This window comes from Myripristis murdjan, chromosome 12 (genome assembly GCF_902150065.1).
Source record: "Myripristis murdjan chromosome 12, fMyrMur1.1, whole genome shotgun sequence".
NCBI lineage: Eukaryota > Metazoa > Chordata > Actinopteri > Holocentriformes > Holocentridae > Myripristis > Myripristis murdjan.
The window spans coordinates 16,228,588-16,247,112 of NC_043991.1; the positions used below are offsets into that span (position 1 = coordinate 16,228,588).

Genomic DNA, 18,525 nt, shown 5'->3' on the forward strand with positions numbered 1-18,525 from the left:
TGTTAGCCAATTGAACACCGAGTACGTGACAGCCGTTGGGTTTTGGACCAATCAGCTGTCAGATGGGTGTGGCCAGAAAGACTAAAGTCCAATCGGGTCGAGATCACAAAGCAGCACGACCAAAAATCAGGAAATTAAAGCGGCACTGCCTTGCAAGCAGCTAAAGGTTATATGTTTCTTGTTAGCAGTGGTATTTATATTTCGGTGTCCTCTGGTGTGTATGCTGCTTGATTTAATCGGCATGCTTGCTCAAAAATTATTCTGTGCACAACCACCACTACAGCATCATGTAAAATACTGATTAAAATGGAAAATATTTGCAGATGTTACAACTGTCACGATAAAAAAAAAAAAAAAGTTACTTGGGTTTAATCAGTGATCCAAATGCCAATATGATATAATTTGTCAACAAAGTTTGTATGAACAAAAATTAATTTGAGTCATTTCATTCATTTTAACCGTCGCCACCACACCACTTTTATTTTGTAATTCATAGAGCCGCAACTTCCGCAACTTGCGTTGATGTGAACTTTAATCTGTGGGAGCCAGTGAGGTGATGAAAAACAAACAAACAAACAAACACACAAAAACAAACACACAAACATGTTTTGATATTTAATATTTCAACAAAATGCAAATAATTATAATGAGAAACTTCTCAAAATAGTATCAAAACAAGAAACCTCAAAATAATGAGACTTTCTCAAAACTAATTCAGTGTGAATAAGGTAAGACATTATGGTGAAGTGGACGCTCAGCATATCATTTTCTAATTATTCATATAAACACACAACCGTACATGATCTTCCTGGCCAGACGTCAGCTGAGCCGTGTGAGAGCGCTGCCTGTGGCACCAAAACACTTTTCAAGGCTGTCAACTGTATCAAAAGCAGTGTTTCGGCAAAGTGCACTCACTAGTACACACACTTTCTAGTGCCTTAGCCTGCTTGACATTTACCAGATTAGTTATTGTACAGTAGTCAATGTAATTACAGCTAGTCAAACTGATGTTGACACCTGTAATGTTAATTGTGGATTCGCTTTTAAATGTTAAAACAGTTTGCCACACCCCTTGTGCTTTCATGACTCGTCTTATTACTCTCTTTGGGATTGTAAAGTCACTCATCTGTCTGGAAAAAGTACTTGGCATGGCAACCACTTGGCAGCCATTTGGTTATACATGACAGTCTGTTTAACATATAATCCTCACAATGCAGTAGTTACAAATACTTGGGCTACCGCTTCTGTTGTGCTTAGTAGTCACCAAAGTGCTTTTACTATTAACTAAGATAGATTATAGTTCTTTTGAAATAAGCATGAGTCACTGAATCTAGTTATTTTTATACTTTTACTTATAACTCTAACGACAAGCAGGCTAGTTTTTTTGTTTTTTTTTTTTTACTGTTCTTTAAAAAAATAATAAAATAAGATAGAAACTGGCAACCCTCCAACCAGGAACCCACTTCTCTAACCTTTAAGCCACGGTTGTACCGCTATTCTCCGTAATCAAGAAGTATGTCAGAATAAATTAAGTATGAATATGAATATAGAAATTCTGTTTGAGATGCATGTCATTTTAAGGGCCATCTGCAGTTTCTGGCTTCAGCAAGTTCCAACTATCTAACTACAGGTAGCCATATGCTTGTTTCAAACAGTGAATGCAAACTGCTGTTGAACACTAATCTTGTACTGGTCATAAAGTAACAGGGGAAAAAAACTGACACTAGAATTTCAAATTGTCAAGGGAAGCTTGGTGTTAGTAGAAGCACATATTCATATCACATTATGCTGTGTCATTGTACATTATTTGTTCCACAGTGAAATATCTAAGCAGAAAGACCAGAATTGCTCTCTTGACGTAGTGACACAACATCAAATCCCTTAGGATCCAATTACCAGTGAATCATGTTTTTCAGAGACTTTATAATCTGTCCCGCAAAAACCCCATGGCTTTCTGAAAATACTGAGATCCATGGGATGTGGTAATTCTTTCTCAGTTTTACATGGTTTCATTTTTACCTGACACATGATATGTGCTGCAACACAAGTAGTTTCTCATTAACATGACACATTATTGTAATCATTTTCCTCCTGTCTTCACATGCTGTTGCACTGTTGCAACGCCCACAGGTAATATTTGCAGAGGGCATGTGTCCCAAGTGTTGAAGTATGGAAAAAGCTTGTCAGTGAAGGTGTGTGTGAAGGTGTGTATGCGTTCGTTAGTTTCAGCGTTAGAGAATGACAGCCTTCCTTTGTCCCAGTCCAGATGAACTCTGATCCTGTGGATCTTGGTCCTCACTCGGAGAGGAGTGACTGGATTTGACAGGGAGTCTGATCTGTATTCATTATTGAAATACCCTATTCTCCATAATCCAGAATCTACGTCTCTCCTCCTCTGGGAAGAGTCTGCTATCACACCCACTACCCAGTATGTGTTGTTCCCAACAGCAACATCCCAGCTGTGAGTCCCTGAGTCAAATCCTTCAGAGCCCAGGACACAGCTGTAGTTGCCCAATCTCTCTGGGTTTTCGGGATGATTCTGTCTGTTTCCCCATCGCACGCTGGTCAGATCCTCTGACAGGATGAGTTCTGGAAAGGCAGTGTTGGGGTCAAGAATCACAGGAGTGTAAGAGACCACCTCCTTCATCTTGTCCCAGACGGAGAAGCTCAGGTTGCCCAGGTGTTTGGCCTGGTCTATCAGAGACCCCGAGGACAGCCGTGGCTCATCCGGCAGGGGGCGCTGGACTCTGGCCACTGTAGTCTTGTAGTTCTGCAGGAACGAGACGTCTTCAGCTCTCATCTCCGTCTCTATGGCCTGGATTCGATCTGAAAGGGCTGCAATCTCTGTGTTCAGCCCCTCAATCTGCCTCTGTATCATCCCACCTTTCTGCTTCATTTCTGCCCTCAGTGCAGCCTTCCTGGCCTCCTCTTCCGCTTGTAAAAACAGGTGAAGCTTCTTAAACTCCACCTCTATCTGCTTGTGTGTGCACAGGGCCTGGTTCCTCAGGTGCACTACTGTTTGACCAAACTTTATCTTAACTTGATGAAGGACCCTCAGTTTGTCCTGTAAGGGCTTCAGTGATTCCCGAAGTTCCTGCCTGTGATCCTGAGCGGCTTCATCGATGGGTCTGAAGTTGTGGCCAGTGTGCACTCTCGAATCTCGACAGACGACACACACCGGCTGCTGATGGTCCAGGCAGAAGAGCTTGAATCTCTCAGTGTGCAGGCTGCAGAGGAGCTCCGACCTAGCTAAAGCTCCCTGATCCCTCTCCAGTAAAAAAGCCTCACACAGGTTCTTCAGCACCAGGTTGACAGGAGGTGTACGGCTTGAGGACACAGTCTTACAAAAAGGACACTGGCGGATTCGTTTGGAGGCCCACCATCTCTGCAGACAGGCTTGGCAGAAGCTGTGGCTGCAAGACAGGACGACAGGATTTTGAAAAACGTCACAGCAGACAGGACAGAGGAGATTCTCCTCTGTGAGAGACTGTCGAGAAGCCATTTCCTTCCCTCTGAGGCCAAGTGCACACGGATGGAATGTTTTTTTTTTGTTTGTTTTGTTTTTGACGTTACTCTGGTGCTGTAGAAGCAAAGACGGACGGACGACGAGGCAGAGCTGCTGCTGAAAGTTACAAATGAATACAAATTGTAAAATAACAGAGTATCCACCACGATTATGGATCCTAGCCTGGAACGTAAATCCCCGGGGGAAAAAAAGGTGTTTTAAATGCCAAGCAAAACTGTTGTTTCCGGGTGTCGCATGAGGCCAAACCGAAAATCAAAAGTAAAAAGTCAAAGAGGCAAGTCAGAGAGTCATGGTGTCGCTGCTTCCTCTAGTGAGAATACTTTGATAAAATACCTATGGTTGATGTTTTTTTCTTTTTTTCTAAAAGAGAGGCTCGACGTGGGCAGTCAAACACAGGTTAAGTATCAATATTCCTAATTTTCAATTTCTCCTCTCTTCTCCCGGTGTGGGTGGTGGCTGTCAACCATGACGCTGAGCAGTACGCCTTGGCCGATGTTTTCTTCTTTATCCGCAAGTCCTGTTTTCCTCTTTAGTCCCCCAGGCCGCCAATGAAGCGACAGTCTTGTGGTTTACAGTTAAAACAAATTCGATATAGTTTTGATGCTTGAACTTGTCCAAGTCCAACATCAACAAACCATCAGAGTCAGTCCACCGTCACGTAGATTGTTGACAAGCAATTGCGCAAGCGCGCAGGGAGTAAGGACCCCTGTAGAGGAATAGGTGGCCACAGACGTCCTGCTCGAAAATAGAGGGTAAGTAATGCAGCTGTAAATCCTATTCCAGTGTTGAGCATTTCAGTCGCGAGTCTCTTATCTATAGGCAAAAAAAAATTGGCAAAACACCCTGATAAAACATGAAGAGGTGCACGTGCATGGTGTATTCAATGTTATATGAGCCTAGTAACAACAAAAAATGTCTATCTATCTATTTATCTATCTATCTATCTATCTATTGTGGAGGTAATTCTGAGCCTAAAAGTGTCCACACTGTAGAGGGTAGCAAATGTGGGAAAAACTCATAATGTGCTTTTTGGATCTACACAAACCTCACAGTGCTGGTGTTTGGAGGACTGGGCTGTGCTTTTTAAATCTACACAGACCTCACGATACTAATGTTTAGAAGATTACACTGTATTTTTAAAATCTACATGGACAACACATCAGTAAGCTTTGAAAGGCTAGACCATCCTTTTTTAAGGTGCACAGACAGGACAGTAGCATGCTTGGAAAGGCTGGACTATCTTCTTTTAAGGTGCCCATACAGGACAGTAGCATGCCTGGAAAAGCTGGACTATCTTTTTTTAATGTACATGGACTGGGCAGTAGCGTGCCTGAAAAGTCTAGACTATGCTCTTTCAATGAGCATGAGCAGGGCCGTAGCAAGGTTTAGGAAGGCCTGACTATACTTTTAAATGAATAGACATCCACCTGCACTGACCACAAAAATGTCTTTCTTGACTTCAGTTCAAAGCCTGACCTACTTTGAGTGTGCCCAATTAGCCCTCTTCTTATCTAGAAAAGTGACCGCAAAGCATCGGCCGGCATCCAAAATCTACAAGCACAAGGTAAATATGTCCCAATTAGGAACTTTTATCTCATCGGCTGGCCGAATGATGACACCCTGGGATAATACATGAGTTCATTGTGTGAACAAAATTGCTGACAAAGGAAAATAGTAAGGGGGGGCACCCAGGGATCGGAGAATATAAACAGGCGTAAAAACTAAGAACACCAGTCGTCTTCCTCTGTCGACTCACTGTTTGTCGACTCACTGTTTGTTTCCATTTGAGATCTTGAATGAAAATAAACCTGCCTGCTTAAGATTCTGCCTGATTCATAGTCTTGATTTTTGGAGCCTCCAAGACTTATTTTATTGGTGTTTTTGGTACCAAGTCTAAGAAGTTTTTTGAAGTCACTCTGGCCTGATTTGGACCGAAGTTTTCCACATCACTATCTATCTATCTATCTATCTATCTATCTATCTATCTATCTATCTATCTATCTATCTATCTATCTATCTATATCTCTCTATAGATTTTACAATTATCCTAATTGAGGCTAGTAAAAGTGACTTTATTATTTTTTTATAGACAAGTTATGAATTCACAAAACAAACATGGTAATTGTGCATTCAGTTGGTCTATGTGGCTGTAAATACTGCCAAAGGGAACAGTTTGTAGAACATGTTAATATCTTAATAATATGTGCAAAATGTAATAAACAGTAACAGTTGTAAAGAATAATTGAACATACAAGGCTCATAAAAATAAAATATAAATAAATAAATGAAATGAAATAAAATTAATGATTACACAAGGGGGAGTTCAGATCAGTTTTGGCTACTCAGTTCTGTGGGAAATTTACGCAACAAGTCATAATTTTAGGGCTTTTGTTACTTTTATCAATTTTAAGGATTTTAAATACAATTTAAATTAATTTATGAAAACGGTAAAAGTGATTTTTAATTGACAGCCAAACTGAAGCAATGAGACGTTTAGGGGGCAGAGTACATTGCTAGAACAACGGATGATGACAGCAACACCTTTTGGCTTTTGGCTAAATTGCCTATCGGTGTTTGATGCCGTGAGTACCTCGTAACCACATGATTTGAAGCAACGGTGACCAGCAAGTCCTTACGTTACGAGGTCCACGTTTTCCATATTTCCCGTTATTCCCAGACACAAACGTACCTGAATGCGCAACAAGTCGAAGAGGGGTGAATTTACGAGGAGGCACTGAAGGCCGCACGTCTAACCGTCCTCTCGCTTTCCGTTAAGCCCAGGAAATGGACGGAGGCGATGGAGGTAAACAAATCACGCTCGCCGCTCACCGTATCAGACAATAGATAAAAAAACAAAGATTTACCCAAGTGATTTTGTATTTTAACCACGGAAGGGAGGTGTTGACTTGTTGATAAGGCGGTAGTTCACCCGTTTCCAGCCTGTGAGGAGGACTATCATGTAAACCGACAGAGAGAGAGAGAGAGTTGTAAGTCGAAAAGCTCCGAAGAAATCATCGTAAACATCCTCTTAACATCTTAAAATATGAAACTCCGAGGTAGCTAGGCAAATATGGAGGCGGTCGATCCATTTCTGTGTTTCTCAAATCTATCTGTCTTTCTGGAGTGACACATGATGAGAGTCGCCGGGCTCTGGACAAGGGGCTTCCCAAACGCTGTGATATGAACAGTCTGGTGAGGATGAAGTTATTACCTGTGTGTGTGTGTGTGTGTGTGTGTGTGTGTGTGTGTGTGTGTGTGTGTGTGTGTGTGTGTGTGTGTGTTGATGTTCTGTACCGTGGTGTTTGCTGTGTGTTGGGATATGCTCCGTCATTTAATCATCACTTCTCTGTCCCCTTCCTCAAGAGGGTCCTCTGGGTCTTTGTGCTCAGCGCCTGCCTCTGCCTGTTGTTATGGTGCAGACATGTGATCAGGTCGAACGGATCCTCGGCGCTGCGCAGCTCCGGCCTCCGGGGCTACAGCCGGATCTCTGCCGGCAGGACCAACCAGGTGAGGCTCTCATCAAGCTCATGACCCTGTCGACGTGCTGTTAAAAAAATGGCATTTATTCAAGTCAGTCATCAGAAAGCAGAGATTCTTTACTGATCCCTGAGGAGAAATTGGATCAGTTGCAGTGGCTCACATTCCCAAGCATAAGTGAAATGATAAGAAATAGAAAAAGAATGAAGAATGTAAGAATATGTGCACTAGAAATTTGTGGTAGTAGTATGTGCATTATGTATAAATGAGTGCATTAATACTATTGTGCATTAATCCTAGTTGTAAAAAAAAAAAAAAAAAAAAAAAAAAAGTTTGTGCATTACCTATAAATAAAGACTTATATGTATTAGAGTGTCACTGTGACATGTAACCATGTAACCCACACTAGTAAATCTAACTGGGCCCATCCTGTTTTAGCCTGATATTATTATTATTATTATTTTTAATACACTGTATAAATTCAGCATGTCTGGTTTTGCTGGGCTGACACAGCACCGCTCAGTCAGTGAATAAATGACAAAATTTCAGAGGTCTGGTTTCTCACTTAGAGAAGCTACATGTGTATTTTGCTGCCAGTAAGCTTTGGCAATATGTCATCATTGTGATATGGATATATTCTGGGACTTTGGATATCATAATAGCATGATATGGCATAAATATAGTCTTTTTCTGGTTTTAAAGGTTTTAAAACTACCACTGAAGCTAATACTTTCTTTATAATGAGTTATGCACTGAACCTGTTGGAGCACCTGTTGTAGATTAAGCTAAACCCACTTTTTACTCACTCTCATATACATTTACATGCACACAATAGCCAGACTCTTCACTTTAGCATCTAGAGAGAGTAATCCACAAAAATCGATGGACTTGCTTGTCCCAAGTTCTTGTCTTAAAAAAACAAAAAACAGTCCTGCTGAGATTAATTCCAGCAGCTTCTTCCAATCTCAGCAAAAGGAGTCTTTTAGAATCATGTAGTCATTGATTGACCATGTTCCCACCTAAAACTGACCTCAGTACAAGAATTAATGTACAGTACTTACCTTTTTTTATTTAACCAGCAATGCTCATTTGAGGCGATTTTCCAAAAATCAGTCTTAAATTTGGGTAAAACCTAATACTGAATAGGTCTTAAAAAGCATTAAAATGGACTCTTTGATACTTACAGACACCCTGGTGTATGTGTGTGTAAACTACAACTCAAACTACAACATCCTTGGTTTCTCATTTTTCTCAACAGCTCCTGGACACGCACTGCAGCGAGTGTGCCTTAGTGTCCAGCTCAGGCCAGATGCTCGGAGCTGGCACCGGAGAGGAGATCGACAGGACCGGGTGTGTGATCCGTATGAACAACGCACCCACACGGGGATATGAGGCGGATGTGGGGAGTCGCACTAGTGTTCGCGTTGTGTCTCACACCAGTGTTCCCCTGTTGCTGAGAAATGAGCGATATTACTTCCAGGACTCGGCGGACACCACGTATGTGTTTTGGGGTCCTGAAAGGAACATGAGGCAAGACGGGAAGGGACACATCTTCAATGTTCTCCTGAAAATAGCATCCAAGTATCCAAATGTGAAGATCTATGCTGTGACCAGAGAGAAGATTCAGTATTGTGATAGGGTATTTCAGAATGAAACTGGAAAAAACAGGTACAGTATGAGTTTATCACATATTATATTATATTATATTATATTATATTATATACAATTGATAACATTGATAGACAGTAATGATGCAGTGCATTATTTATGTGTATTCTGATAGTTGTGAAATGTCTTTTTCAAGCCTGAAAGTTTGATGTCTCTCATTCAGAATGAAGACAGGGGCATTTCTCAGCACTGGTTTCTTCACAATGATTCTGGCCATGGACATGTGTGACAGTATTCATGTGTATGGGATGATTGATGATAACTACTGCAGGTGAGCTATTTGAAAATATGACCTGACTCAGTGATTATTCTCGCTCTTACCACACCTGGCTGTCTTTAGTAACCATTTCCATTTTGGCACTCCTTTCCTCCTGGCAGTCGAGCCAATCACAGTGTTGTTCCATACCATTACTATGAGAAGAACCGAATTGATGAATGCAGAATGTACAAGGTCCATGAGCACACGCGACGCGGCGGCCATCGCTTCATCACTGAGAAGGCCATCTACGCCAAATGGGCAACACGCCACAAGATGGAGTTTAAACACCCGTCTTGGAGCCGGTAGGAAAGGAGAGACTCAAACCCCAAAGGCTGTTCCTCAAACTCTTTTGGCAAGGACATTCACTTTTGCTGGCTATAGATCCTCTTTTTCTCAGTTGTAGAAGAGCACCAACTCCAGCATCTACTGGGCACTGTTACTGGTCGGACTTTAAAATCCACTCACTCAGCACTTTAACTGGACAAACTGCTTTTTCAGGTAGAAGAGAGCTTGGCTGGACACTGGCCACACAGAGTTACCGATGAAAATGAAAGCCAAATTTACCAACATTTCACAAGTGACTAGTTGTAATTTACTACCATTAGTATTACTCCGTTGTGTATTACTGTATCAGTATATGTATGGATAAAACCCATTACCCAGGCAGTGCTAAAATCAGATTATACCAAAGCTATCACATTATTTTTTTAACGAATGTGCCTTCATTTTAATTTAGTCTGTTTGTTGCATAGTTTTGTTTATACCACAGTCATATTGTGTAAGTTGAATGTAAAAGCTACAATATGCAGCTGTTGTCCTTTGAGGTATGAAGTGTATCATTAGAACCACTTTAATCTAGTATACAGTTTACCATTATTTTAATGTAACAAAAAAGTTGCATATTGAAACTTTAGGCCAATTATTTAACATTGTTACAGCTGGTTACAACCTGCCAAGGCTTGAAGTAGTTATGTGCTTTAAAAATGAGGAAATGTGATATGCACTGCTGCAGTGATATTTCAGTAATGAGCGGAGTGTGATTCCAGCTCAACAGCGATCATAAAGTTTGCAGTTGTCACATGTGGCATCCTAGTACTCTGTTGGGAGAAAAGTCTCCAGCATGTTGTGGTCAAACATGTCTTTATGTCTTGTTTTAATTTTTGTATCAACCATTTATTTAATTGACCCAGGACAACAAACATAAGAAAACAAGTTTAAACATTTCTAGTGGCAGTCATGATCTCTGGTACATAGATTTGCTACTTCACAACTGCTGTTTTGACTAGAAATTGCACCTGATTTCCTCTGCCACATTAATTTTTTAGACAAACTTAAAGAAGATGGTATCGGATAGCATTGATATATGCTTAATAATCGATTTGATCACTATCTGCCATGTTTACTATGTAACATATATGTGCATTGCTGCCTATTTACAGTGAAATGTATAGCACTGCCTTTTGAGTTGCATCATGCTTATTTTGTGACTAATTCCAAAGATGTTAATAATGTTTGCACTACTGAATGAACTACTGACTCGCAAAACATTTTACCCTTAATGTGTATTTCAAATAGCCCATGAATTGTCTACCTGAAAAAGTATTATAAATAAATTTGATTTACATGAGAAATCACACTTATGTATTGATCAATACACAGGATATGATGTTGCTGTCCTTTGTGCAATAATTCAAGGTGAGCCTTCCAATATGGGGTTCATTTCAGAGTATAACATGACGCAATACATTTGCCTATTCGGTCATCCACCTACAGGTTCATTTGACAGGCAAATGTATTTACCAGGTAGTTACTCTTGTTTTCGGTGTGACTCAGTGTAAGCGAGTCATCACAGTCACCAAGTCAGAACCTTCTTCATCACTGTTTACATGAATTACGCCCACGACAGCTCAACAAGGCAGATAAGCATATTTTAATGGCCCATAAACAGCCACCTCGGCAAACCAGAGTCTATTACACTGGTGTGCAACCAACAGCACCACAATGCCCATTTCCATTATTTTCCCATTCCAGAGCATGCACATTCACATTACAGGTGATGTTATATGTGAACCCTGTACAATGTTGCACGCTGTAAGACACACAACCCGTCTTAACCTGCACTGGATAAAGCAGGGAGCAGAGCCTTGACCAGCTTTATTCATATTGTTATAGTGGAAGTTATCAGGAAAATTGAGCTGTCTGCCAGAATTCCTGTATCAAGATGTTGCCATGCTCCAGTAGACTCTGTAACACACATCTGAATATCTCGGAAAATATGTTTTAAATCCTTAATTCAACTCAAACCCCTACATTATACAGCAGTGATCTCTGCATCAAGGACCAGAAACACCTCATGAAGATCTTGTTGTGTTTACACACTCAGAGAAAACTGACAATAGCTTTTTGATTTTTTTTTCCTTCTACCTTAAGGAGACAAATAAGCAGAAACTTAATTATAATGGGTGTTTTTTTATCCTTGTGAATTTGCATCGCTCCTGCTCAGTAAAAGAATAAAGCACTTCATCTATCTTACCTTCTTTTGCTTAAATGGATATCTCAATACATCCAGTGCACTTTTAAAAGTAACATGGCAACAAAAAAATACATATATATAAACAACACAATTAGGACTGGCAAGACATGTGTCAGTGTTTTAGCTTTAGGAATTTCATTTGTTCACTTCTGACCTGCATGGTGTCTCTTACTAGAAGTTTTAATGAAGCGTTTCATTGGTTATGAATTGTATTGTATGTCTTACCACATTTTGTTGGCTGTTCCGTTCTGATTTAGTGGGTGAACATCTATTTTGTGTTTTATTTCCCCAGTGGGTGCAATACCTGGCGGTGTAGTGTTAACTCTTTGAAACTCAGGGGCTCATGGGCTGAGTGGGCTTTTATTTTGAAGGTTAATCAGTCTCCTGCTCTTATCTGGTTTTGGAGCTTCTTCCTTTTCTCACCAATACCACACCATCCTGTAAACATAGACATTATCTCTCAGCTTCTCTACCTTCCTCAGCTCCTTTTTTTTATTTTAATGTTTTCAGTGTTTTCATTTTCTTTGGTTCTAAACCATCTTACTCCATGCTCACTGCCCTCTCTTGGCTGGGTGACCACACAGTAAACCACACAATGTCATTTAAAAAATTCTATGTGTACTTACTTATTCTATTACATATTATATAAAAATGTTTTCCATAAAGTTGAACCAAGTCTGACAGTCACCCAGTATTGGGTATCGGGGACTGCCACATGGAAATTATACTAAAAATTTAACATGTATTCTATATATACATATCCTATAGATATTTTGCAGATATATTTCATTATACATATAGTCCATGCAAAGTCCAAAGGTAAAAGGTCTATACATATTATATAGATTTTTAGTATATTTTAGTGCATTATATATTTTTTATTGCTCATATAAAGTAGGTCTTATAGTTTTTGCTTATATTTTTTGTATTGAGCTACTTTATTTATTCTGTTGTTTGTTGTGTTTTTAATTTTTCTGAAGATATAAATTTCTTATAGTGTTGAGAGGTGTATTTTTGTGGCCTGTTATTGTTCCTGTGCTATATCTGGACAAACTGCTGCTAGTTTGGGATCAATAAAGTACATCTATCTGTCTATACATCGATATATTTATCTTTAAAGGTATTGAATACAGGTCAATATAGATTTTGAGTTTGAAAACATGTAGAGTCATAATCTAATGGGTCTGTTTTCATTGTGTTCATGCCAGCTGCAATACAAGCCTTAAGTTTCATTCTGTTATAAAAAGGATTAAAACACTCCTCATGTAATAAACCTTAAGACTATCACCATATGTGTGTGTGTTTGCATCCTAACAGAGTGTGCCGGGACAGCCCACAGTGTACATTACTGTACTGCAGAGGGGGACGTCCTGGTGACGTCAGCAAGTGGCGCAGGAACATGGGGGACGAGACAAATCAGACAGCGAGACCGCAAAAACCAAGCGCACAGCAAAACATGACAGGGTAAGCCGGATTTTAGCCTTGCATTAATGATAACACGCTTACACGGTATCATCTCTGCCATCGTCTTAACCACACCGGGGAAATACCCTGTGTAAACCAGAGCTCACGGTAAAGGTTATCTGAATAGCGAGCGTGGGGTTGCGCAAGAACATGGTGGTGTTTCTATAATTAAATAATAATAATAATAAAAAAAAATTGGTGTGGGTTGCGAGCCTCTCATGTGTGTTCTTGATGTAAAGAAAAAAAACAGATCAGGTACATACACAACGTGATCCGCATGTTTCATAATCCAATAAGACTGTAAATACTTAAAGGTAAATAAGCCTAACGGTTTATGCAGTGGATCTGCTACAGCTGCCACTACATATATGTGTGCTCTTAATGAGCTGCTGTAAAAACTCCAGAAAGTTAAACATAGCATCTGGCATGTCTCTCTAGGTATGATGACTGACAGTCACAACAAATGCATCGCTGCACTGCTTGATCACAAAGCATGGGGCTCCGGCTCACGGACAAGGTAAGAGGAGGCTCAGCAGTGCTCTGGGTGTGGCAAACAGCCCAGACCTCCAGGTCCTGATGACCCATCACTCACTGACACAGCCTTTATCATTATTATTATTATTATTATTATTATTACCAGGCTACACAGCAGAGCCACCAGAGCCAGAGGTTGCTGATCTTCGGGACCATCTTCATCCTGACAACGCTCCTCATCCTCTACAGCTCCAACAGTGGCAATGATGTCATATACACCCCCTTTCATGTGGCCACCAACCATCATGCTTTCAAGGCCACTGACCTGAAGAAATGGGCTGGGAAAGAGGGTTATGTGGCAGTCCACGGAAACAAGGTACTGTATAAAGCATAACAGCTTGAACTTCATCATCCTTGGTGTGGTGTCAGTTGAGTGATTTAAAACTAGTTTAGGTGTTTTTGTTACCAACATCAGTGTAAACTGTAGGGAACAGGCGCTGCAGCAGATGTGACTGAAGTCAAGTGTATCATTATTTATTAAAACTGCACTATGCAACCTCACGTTGGTGGCTCCAACTGGGAACAAGAGGTAAAGGTGAAGAAACCTTGTAACATGACATCCGTGAAATACAAACAGTGTACTCATGTTTACCAGATTGGCCAGTACACCTTATACAGGGTGACTGTAGGTCCTGATAAAGTCTCAAATCAATTTTTACAAACATTAGGTCTTAATAAGTCATGGCATATTCTCAGCTTTGAATTGATGAAGTCATTTGTCCATCTATTTCTGTTATTCAAAATTAGTCAAATTCTTCTGCAGCAGAGTTACAAAACTAAATCCACTGAACTATTATTTATAATTATCTGTCATATTTAACAGTAGCAAGAAATCCAAATGTCCCACGTTCTGTGACAGAAAAGTAATTAGTAATTACTAAAAGTAAATAAAAAAAAAAAAGTACAGTTCAAAGAATCATCTAGTTAATAATCTACCATATTTCTGGCATGCTTATTTAAATAAGATAAAAGATGATATGTCCCAAAAATAGCCTTACGTTTCACTCAAACTTTGTCTTATAAAGGTCTTAAAGGGCTTTAAATTTGACTCTGTGATACTTGGAGATGTCCTGTTATACCAAAGTGATGAGAAAGGCAAAAAGATCCAATATCGCTGAGCAGATGCTTTTATCTGCTCATTTGTAAAGCACTTTGAACTGCTGGTGTGTATGAACTGTGCGATGTAAATAAACTTACAGACTTGCTTGCAGTTCAATATTGCATTTCCCTTCCAGACTATGACCCTGCATTGCCATGACTGCGCGCTGGTGACAAGCTCCAGTCATGTCCTGGGGACCCAAGCGGGAGCAGAGATCGACCACACAGAGTGTGTGATCCGGATGAACGATGCCCCCACCCAGGGCTACGAGGCTGATGTAGGGAACCGGACCTCCGTGAGGGTGGTGGCCCACTCCAGCGTGTTCAGGGTGGTCCGGCGGCCCAACGAGTTCCTGAACCGCACAGACAGCACCCCCATGATCATCTTCTGGGGACCCCCAACCAAGATCGGGAAAGATGCCAAAGGAACCTTGTACAGATTGATCCAGAGAGTCAGCATGACCTACAGTAACCTGTCTTATTTCACCATCACACCAAACAAGATGCGCAAATTTGACAGTCTGTTTCAGAGGGAAACGGGACGAGACAGGTAGGTATTTAAGGAGGGAAGAGTGAAGTCAAAGTAATAGTCAAATGTTTTGGGAAAAATAACCCTTTTCCAACTTACCTGAACTGAGACAAGATGTTCAAACCCATTTTCATCTCTGTACGCCCACTGGTCTGGTTCCTAGAGGAGCATTTCATGTTAGCTTAGGCCTTAGGATAAAGACTTGAAGTCTATGGGAGTCATTAGCCTAGCCCCATTAAAATCAAAACATAAACCTTACAGCAGCTCTGAAGCTGTCTTATTTGCACATTGTATCATATATATTTGCAATACATGTCTTGTGATTAAAAAAAGGAGAGAGTAATTAAAGGAGAAGTTAGATGGTTGGAGCTATAATCACTGAACACATTTATCCTTATCTATCGCAGTGATTATAAGAAGATCCGGCACAAACCTCTACTAAAACAACTCTTGTTCTTGTTTTTTTAAAAATATATTATGAGAAGTGTATTGCAAAAACACATCATACACTGTGTAAAGAAGACAGCTTCGGAGTTGCTGTAAAGTATATTTTTTGACTTTGATGGAGCTAGGCTAACAACTCCCATAGACGTCAAGTCTTTATGCTAAGCTAACACGACATGTTACCTATAGGAACTGAACCAGCGGACGCACAGAGGTGAAAATGGTATCAAACATCTCGTCTCCATCTGAGTAAATAGGAAAAAGGGATATTTTACCCAAAACATTGGAGTATTTGTTTAAAATAGACCTTTTTTACAACAGCCATAATGAGACGAAACAGCAGGTGTTGCTAATGACATTAATTAAGACTCTGTTCTGTTTAAGTGAGTCAGAGGCTTTGCAGTGGTTGAGCATGCACTAGACTAGGACTTTAATTAATGTGATTAGTAACACCTGGGTCATTCCACGTCATTTCACCAAATGACCCACGCACTTTGGTCTATATTTTATGTATGGTGAAATTCAGAATGGGTACTTTACTGTGGAAATTTGGAAGCGAAAACCCAAACTGTATGAATGTGCAGCTTAAGAGATTTGGTAAAAAAAAGTTCACGAAAATGTTGATGTTTTGACAAATAAATGCATTTCTGGTGCAATGGTCATTGTATTTTAGGTTAATAATGAACAAACAACAAACAATAAATGAATATAAGACACAAACGCAAGCTACAATGGTCTAATATTGAGGAATTTCAGTATTTGCGAGTGGTGAAATAGCCCCATGTTTGGGATAACAAAAAAAAAAAATGAAGAACTTGCATAAGTAAAAAATGTTTTATATCCCAAGAAAGAGCAAGCTTTTGAGTGAATGTAAAACAGTTCTTTTCCTCCTCACAAGCTGATCTTTCTCCTTTGTCTGTTCAACATCAGGCAGAAGTCCCAGTCGTGGCTGAGCACCGGCTGGTTCACCATGGTCATCGCCATTGAGATGTGTGATAATATCAAAGTGTATGGCATGGTGCCGCCCAATCACTGTGGGTGAGTGTGGCCAATGAATGGTGACGCAGGAGGCGCTTATTATATTTTATCAAGCCATTACACACACGGCATGCTTTGAAATTAGCATGCATGGAGAAGCCCACTCACGGTCCTGGCTGTGAAATTTATTGCTGTGTTTTGATAAAACCGAGGAGCTCCTCAGGGCTCGGATTTTGCATAACACAAGATTTAAAGTGTTTTTCATTTATTTATTTTTTTAAACATAGCATGGCTGTAATATAATCTCCAAAAAACACAAAAAATTGGGTAATCCCTAGCTTGCTCTGCTCAGCCCAGAGTGATTGTCGTTTTGTATTTTTCATTAGTTTTTATTTTTATTTTTGTTTTCAGTTCAGTTTAATTTCAGTTAGTTTCCAGAATGGGTTTGCTCATTTCAGTTTGGTGTTTATTGTTTAAAAGTGTTAAGTTTTAGTTTAGTTTTTATTAGTTTAAGTGTTCGTTTTATTATGTTGTTAATTATTATAATATGTGGGGTGTTTGTCTGATTCAGAATAGATATTCCAATACAAATCCAACACTTTGTGAAGGCAGCTGACTCCTTTTTATTTCAGTTAATACAAATGTTTTTTCACACCTAGTTTTAGTTTTTAATTTAGTTTTGGTTAACTATAATAACCTTGTTTTGGCCTAATGGATATCAAGATGTTCTTACTGGATAGGAAGTTTTCATCTCCCTTACTGAACACATGCTTGTCCTCTCTGCATTTTTTAGGATGTTGTCAAACTACTGATTTTAAAATGACTCTTTTTCTAGGAAAAAACAAGGGCCCAAGAAGATGCCCTACCACTACTACAAGCCCAGGGGCCCTGATGAATGTGTAACATACCTACAGAATGAGAAAGGCCGGAGGGGCAACCACCACCGCTTTATTACCGAGAAGCAGGTGTTTGCACGCTGGGCAAAGCAGTACAACATCACCTTCGCTCATCCCACTTGGTGAAAGGACTCTGAGGAGCTGTTCTCACACCAGCCCTAACAAGCACCATGGACTTGATGTCATCGTATTTTACTCGGTCAGTCCTCGGCAAACAGCCACACGTGTCAGGGGGATTCTCATGACCTTTCTGTTTTCTCTTCTGAATGACACTTTTGGGAATCGTCACATGGAAGAAAAAAAAAAAAACGACTTTGGAAACATTTACCACTGGTACAAGCGATCAAGGAGATTGCTTAAGAATGTTTTCTGACACAACAGGTGTATAAAGAAGAAGAATCCTGAATCTCATTTTTGGGAGGTTCCTTAAATACTCCACATGAAAATGTGGCAGCCATCTGAAGTGGGTTTTTTTTTTTTTTTTTTGTAAATAGAAATGAAATGACTTTTAAGATGTATTTTTACATGTTTCTAATTTTTGTGTTAAAATATCCTCAAAATGCAGTTAAGTTGCCCGTGTTGAGGAGGTATTATATCAGCCAGTACATCTAATTAGATATGACTGAGTCTAAGTGGCCTGTAAAACACACCCTGTTCAGCCCTCGGTTGGACTGAGCAGATATCTGTCCAGTAAATACAGCACAACACACACACCTCAGTCAGGTGTAATTAATTTAAAGATATAATCTACAGTGGAGCCCCACAAATATGTGAACAGTCAGGCAGTGCTTGTTTGGGATTTTTACTGTCTTTCCACTTTAGATAGCCACTATGAAGTGCGATTCCATAGTTACCTTCAGTTTGAGGGTATTTTCAACCATGTGGAGTGAAAAAAAAAAAAAACAGCACAATACCTATATATTTGGACAAACTCATATCCTGAAAATTATGTAATATGGCCTCAAGCATTATGTGATATGCAGATTGCGACCTATTTTTCAGGGCATGTACAGAAAAAACCCTCAAATTGAAGCTGTTAAAGGCGTTCTCTATTCTCAGTTTCCTGCACTGTGGCTCGGTTCTCATGTCTTCTCACAATCTACGAATACAAAACTTGCC

At 39.9% G+C, this 18,525-nt stretch overlaps 3 protein-coding genes across 3 annotated transcripts; 2 read left to right on the forward strand and 1 right to left on the reverse strand.

Moving 5' to 3' along the window:
• Positions 1-1,346: 1,346 nt before the first annotated feature.
• On the reverse strand, positions 1,347-4,178 carry LOC115369542 (zinc-binding protein A33-like). The gene has a single exon (XM_030066175.1). It carries the CDS (start codon positions 3,500-3,502, stop codon positions 2,081-2,083), a length of 1,422 nt encoding a protein of 473 aa, XP_029922035.1. The 5' UTR covers positions 3,503-4,178; the 3' UTR covers positions 1,347-2,080.
• A 2,090-nt stretch (positions 4,179-6,268) lies between these two features.
• st6galnac4 (ST6 (alpha-N-acetyl-neuraminyl-2,3-beta-galactosyl-1,3)-N-acetylgalactosaminide alpha-2,6-sialyltransferase 4) lies at positions 6,269-10,552 on the forward strand. The gene is made up of 5 exons (XM_030066044.1): positions 6,269-6,718; positions 6,890-7,033; positions 8,262-8,671; positions 8,835-8,942; positions 9,050-10,552. Exons 1-5 carry the CDS (start codon positions 6,707-6,709, stop codon positions 9,234-9,236), a joined length of 861 nt encoding a protein of 286 aa, XP_029921904.1. The 5' UTR covers positions 6,269-6,706; the 3' UTR covers positions 9,237-10,552.
• A 2,301-nt stretch (positions 10,553-12,853) lies between these two features.
• Positions 12,854-18,333, forward strand: st6galnac6 (ST6 (alpha-N-acetyl-neuraminyl-2,3-beta-galactosyl-1,3)-N-acetylgalactosaminide alpha-2,6-sialyltransferase 6). The gene is made up of 6 exons (XM_030065609.1): positions 12,854-12,927; positions 13,366-13,444; positions 13,568-13,777; positions 14,697-15,109; positions 16,463-16,570; positions 17,346-18,333. Exons 2-6 carry the CDS (start codon positions 13,421-13,423, stop codon positions 17,530-17,532), a joined length of 942 nt encoding a protein of 313 aa, XP_029921469.1. The 5' UTR covers positions 12,854-12,927; positions 13,366-13,420; the 3' UTR covers positions 17,533-18,333.
• Positions 18,334-18,525: the final 192 nt, after the last annotated feature.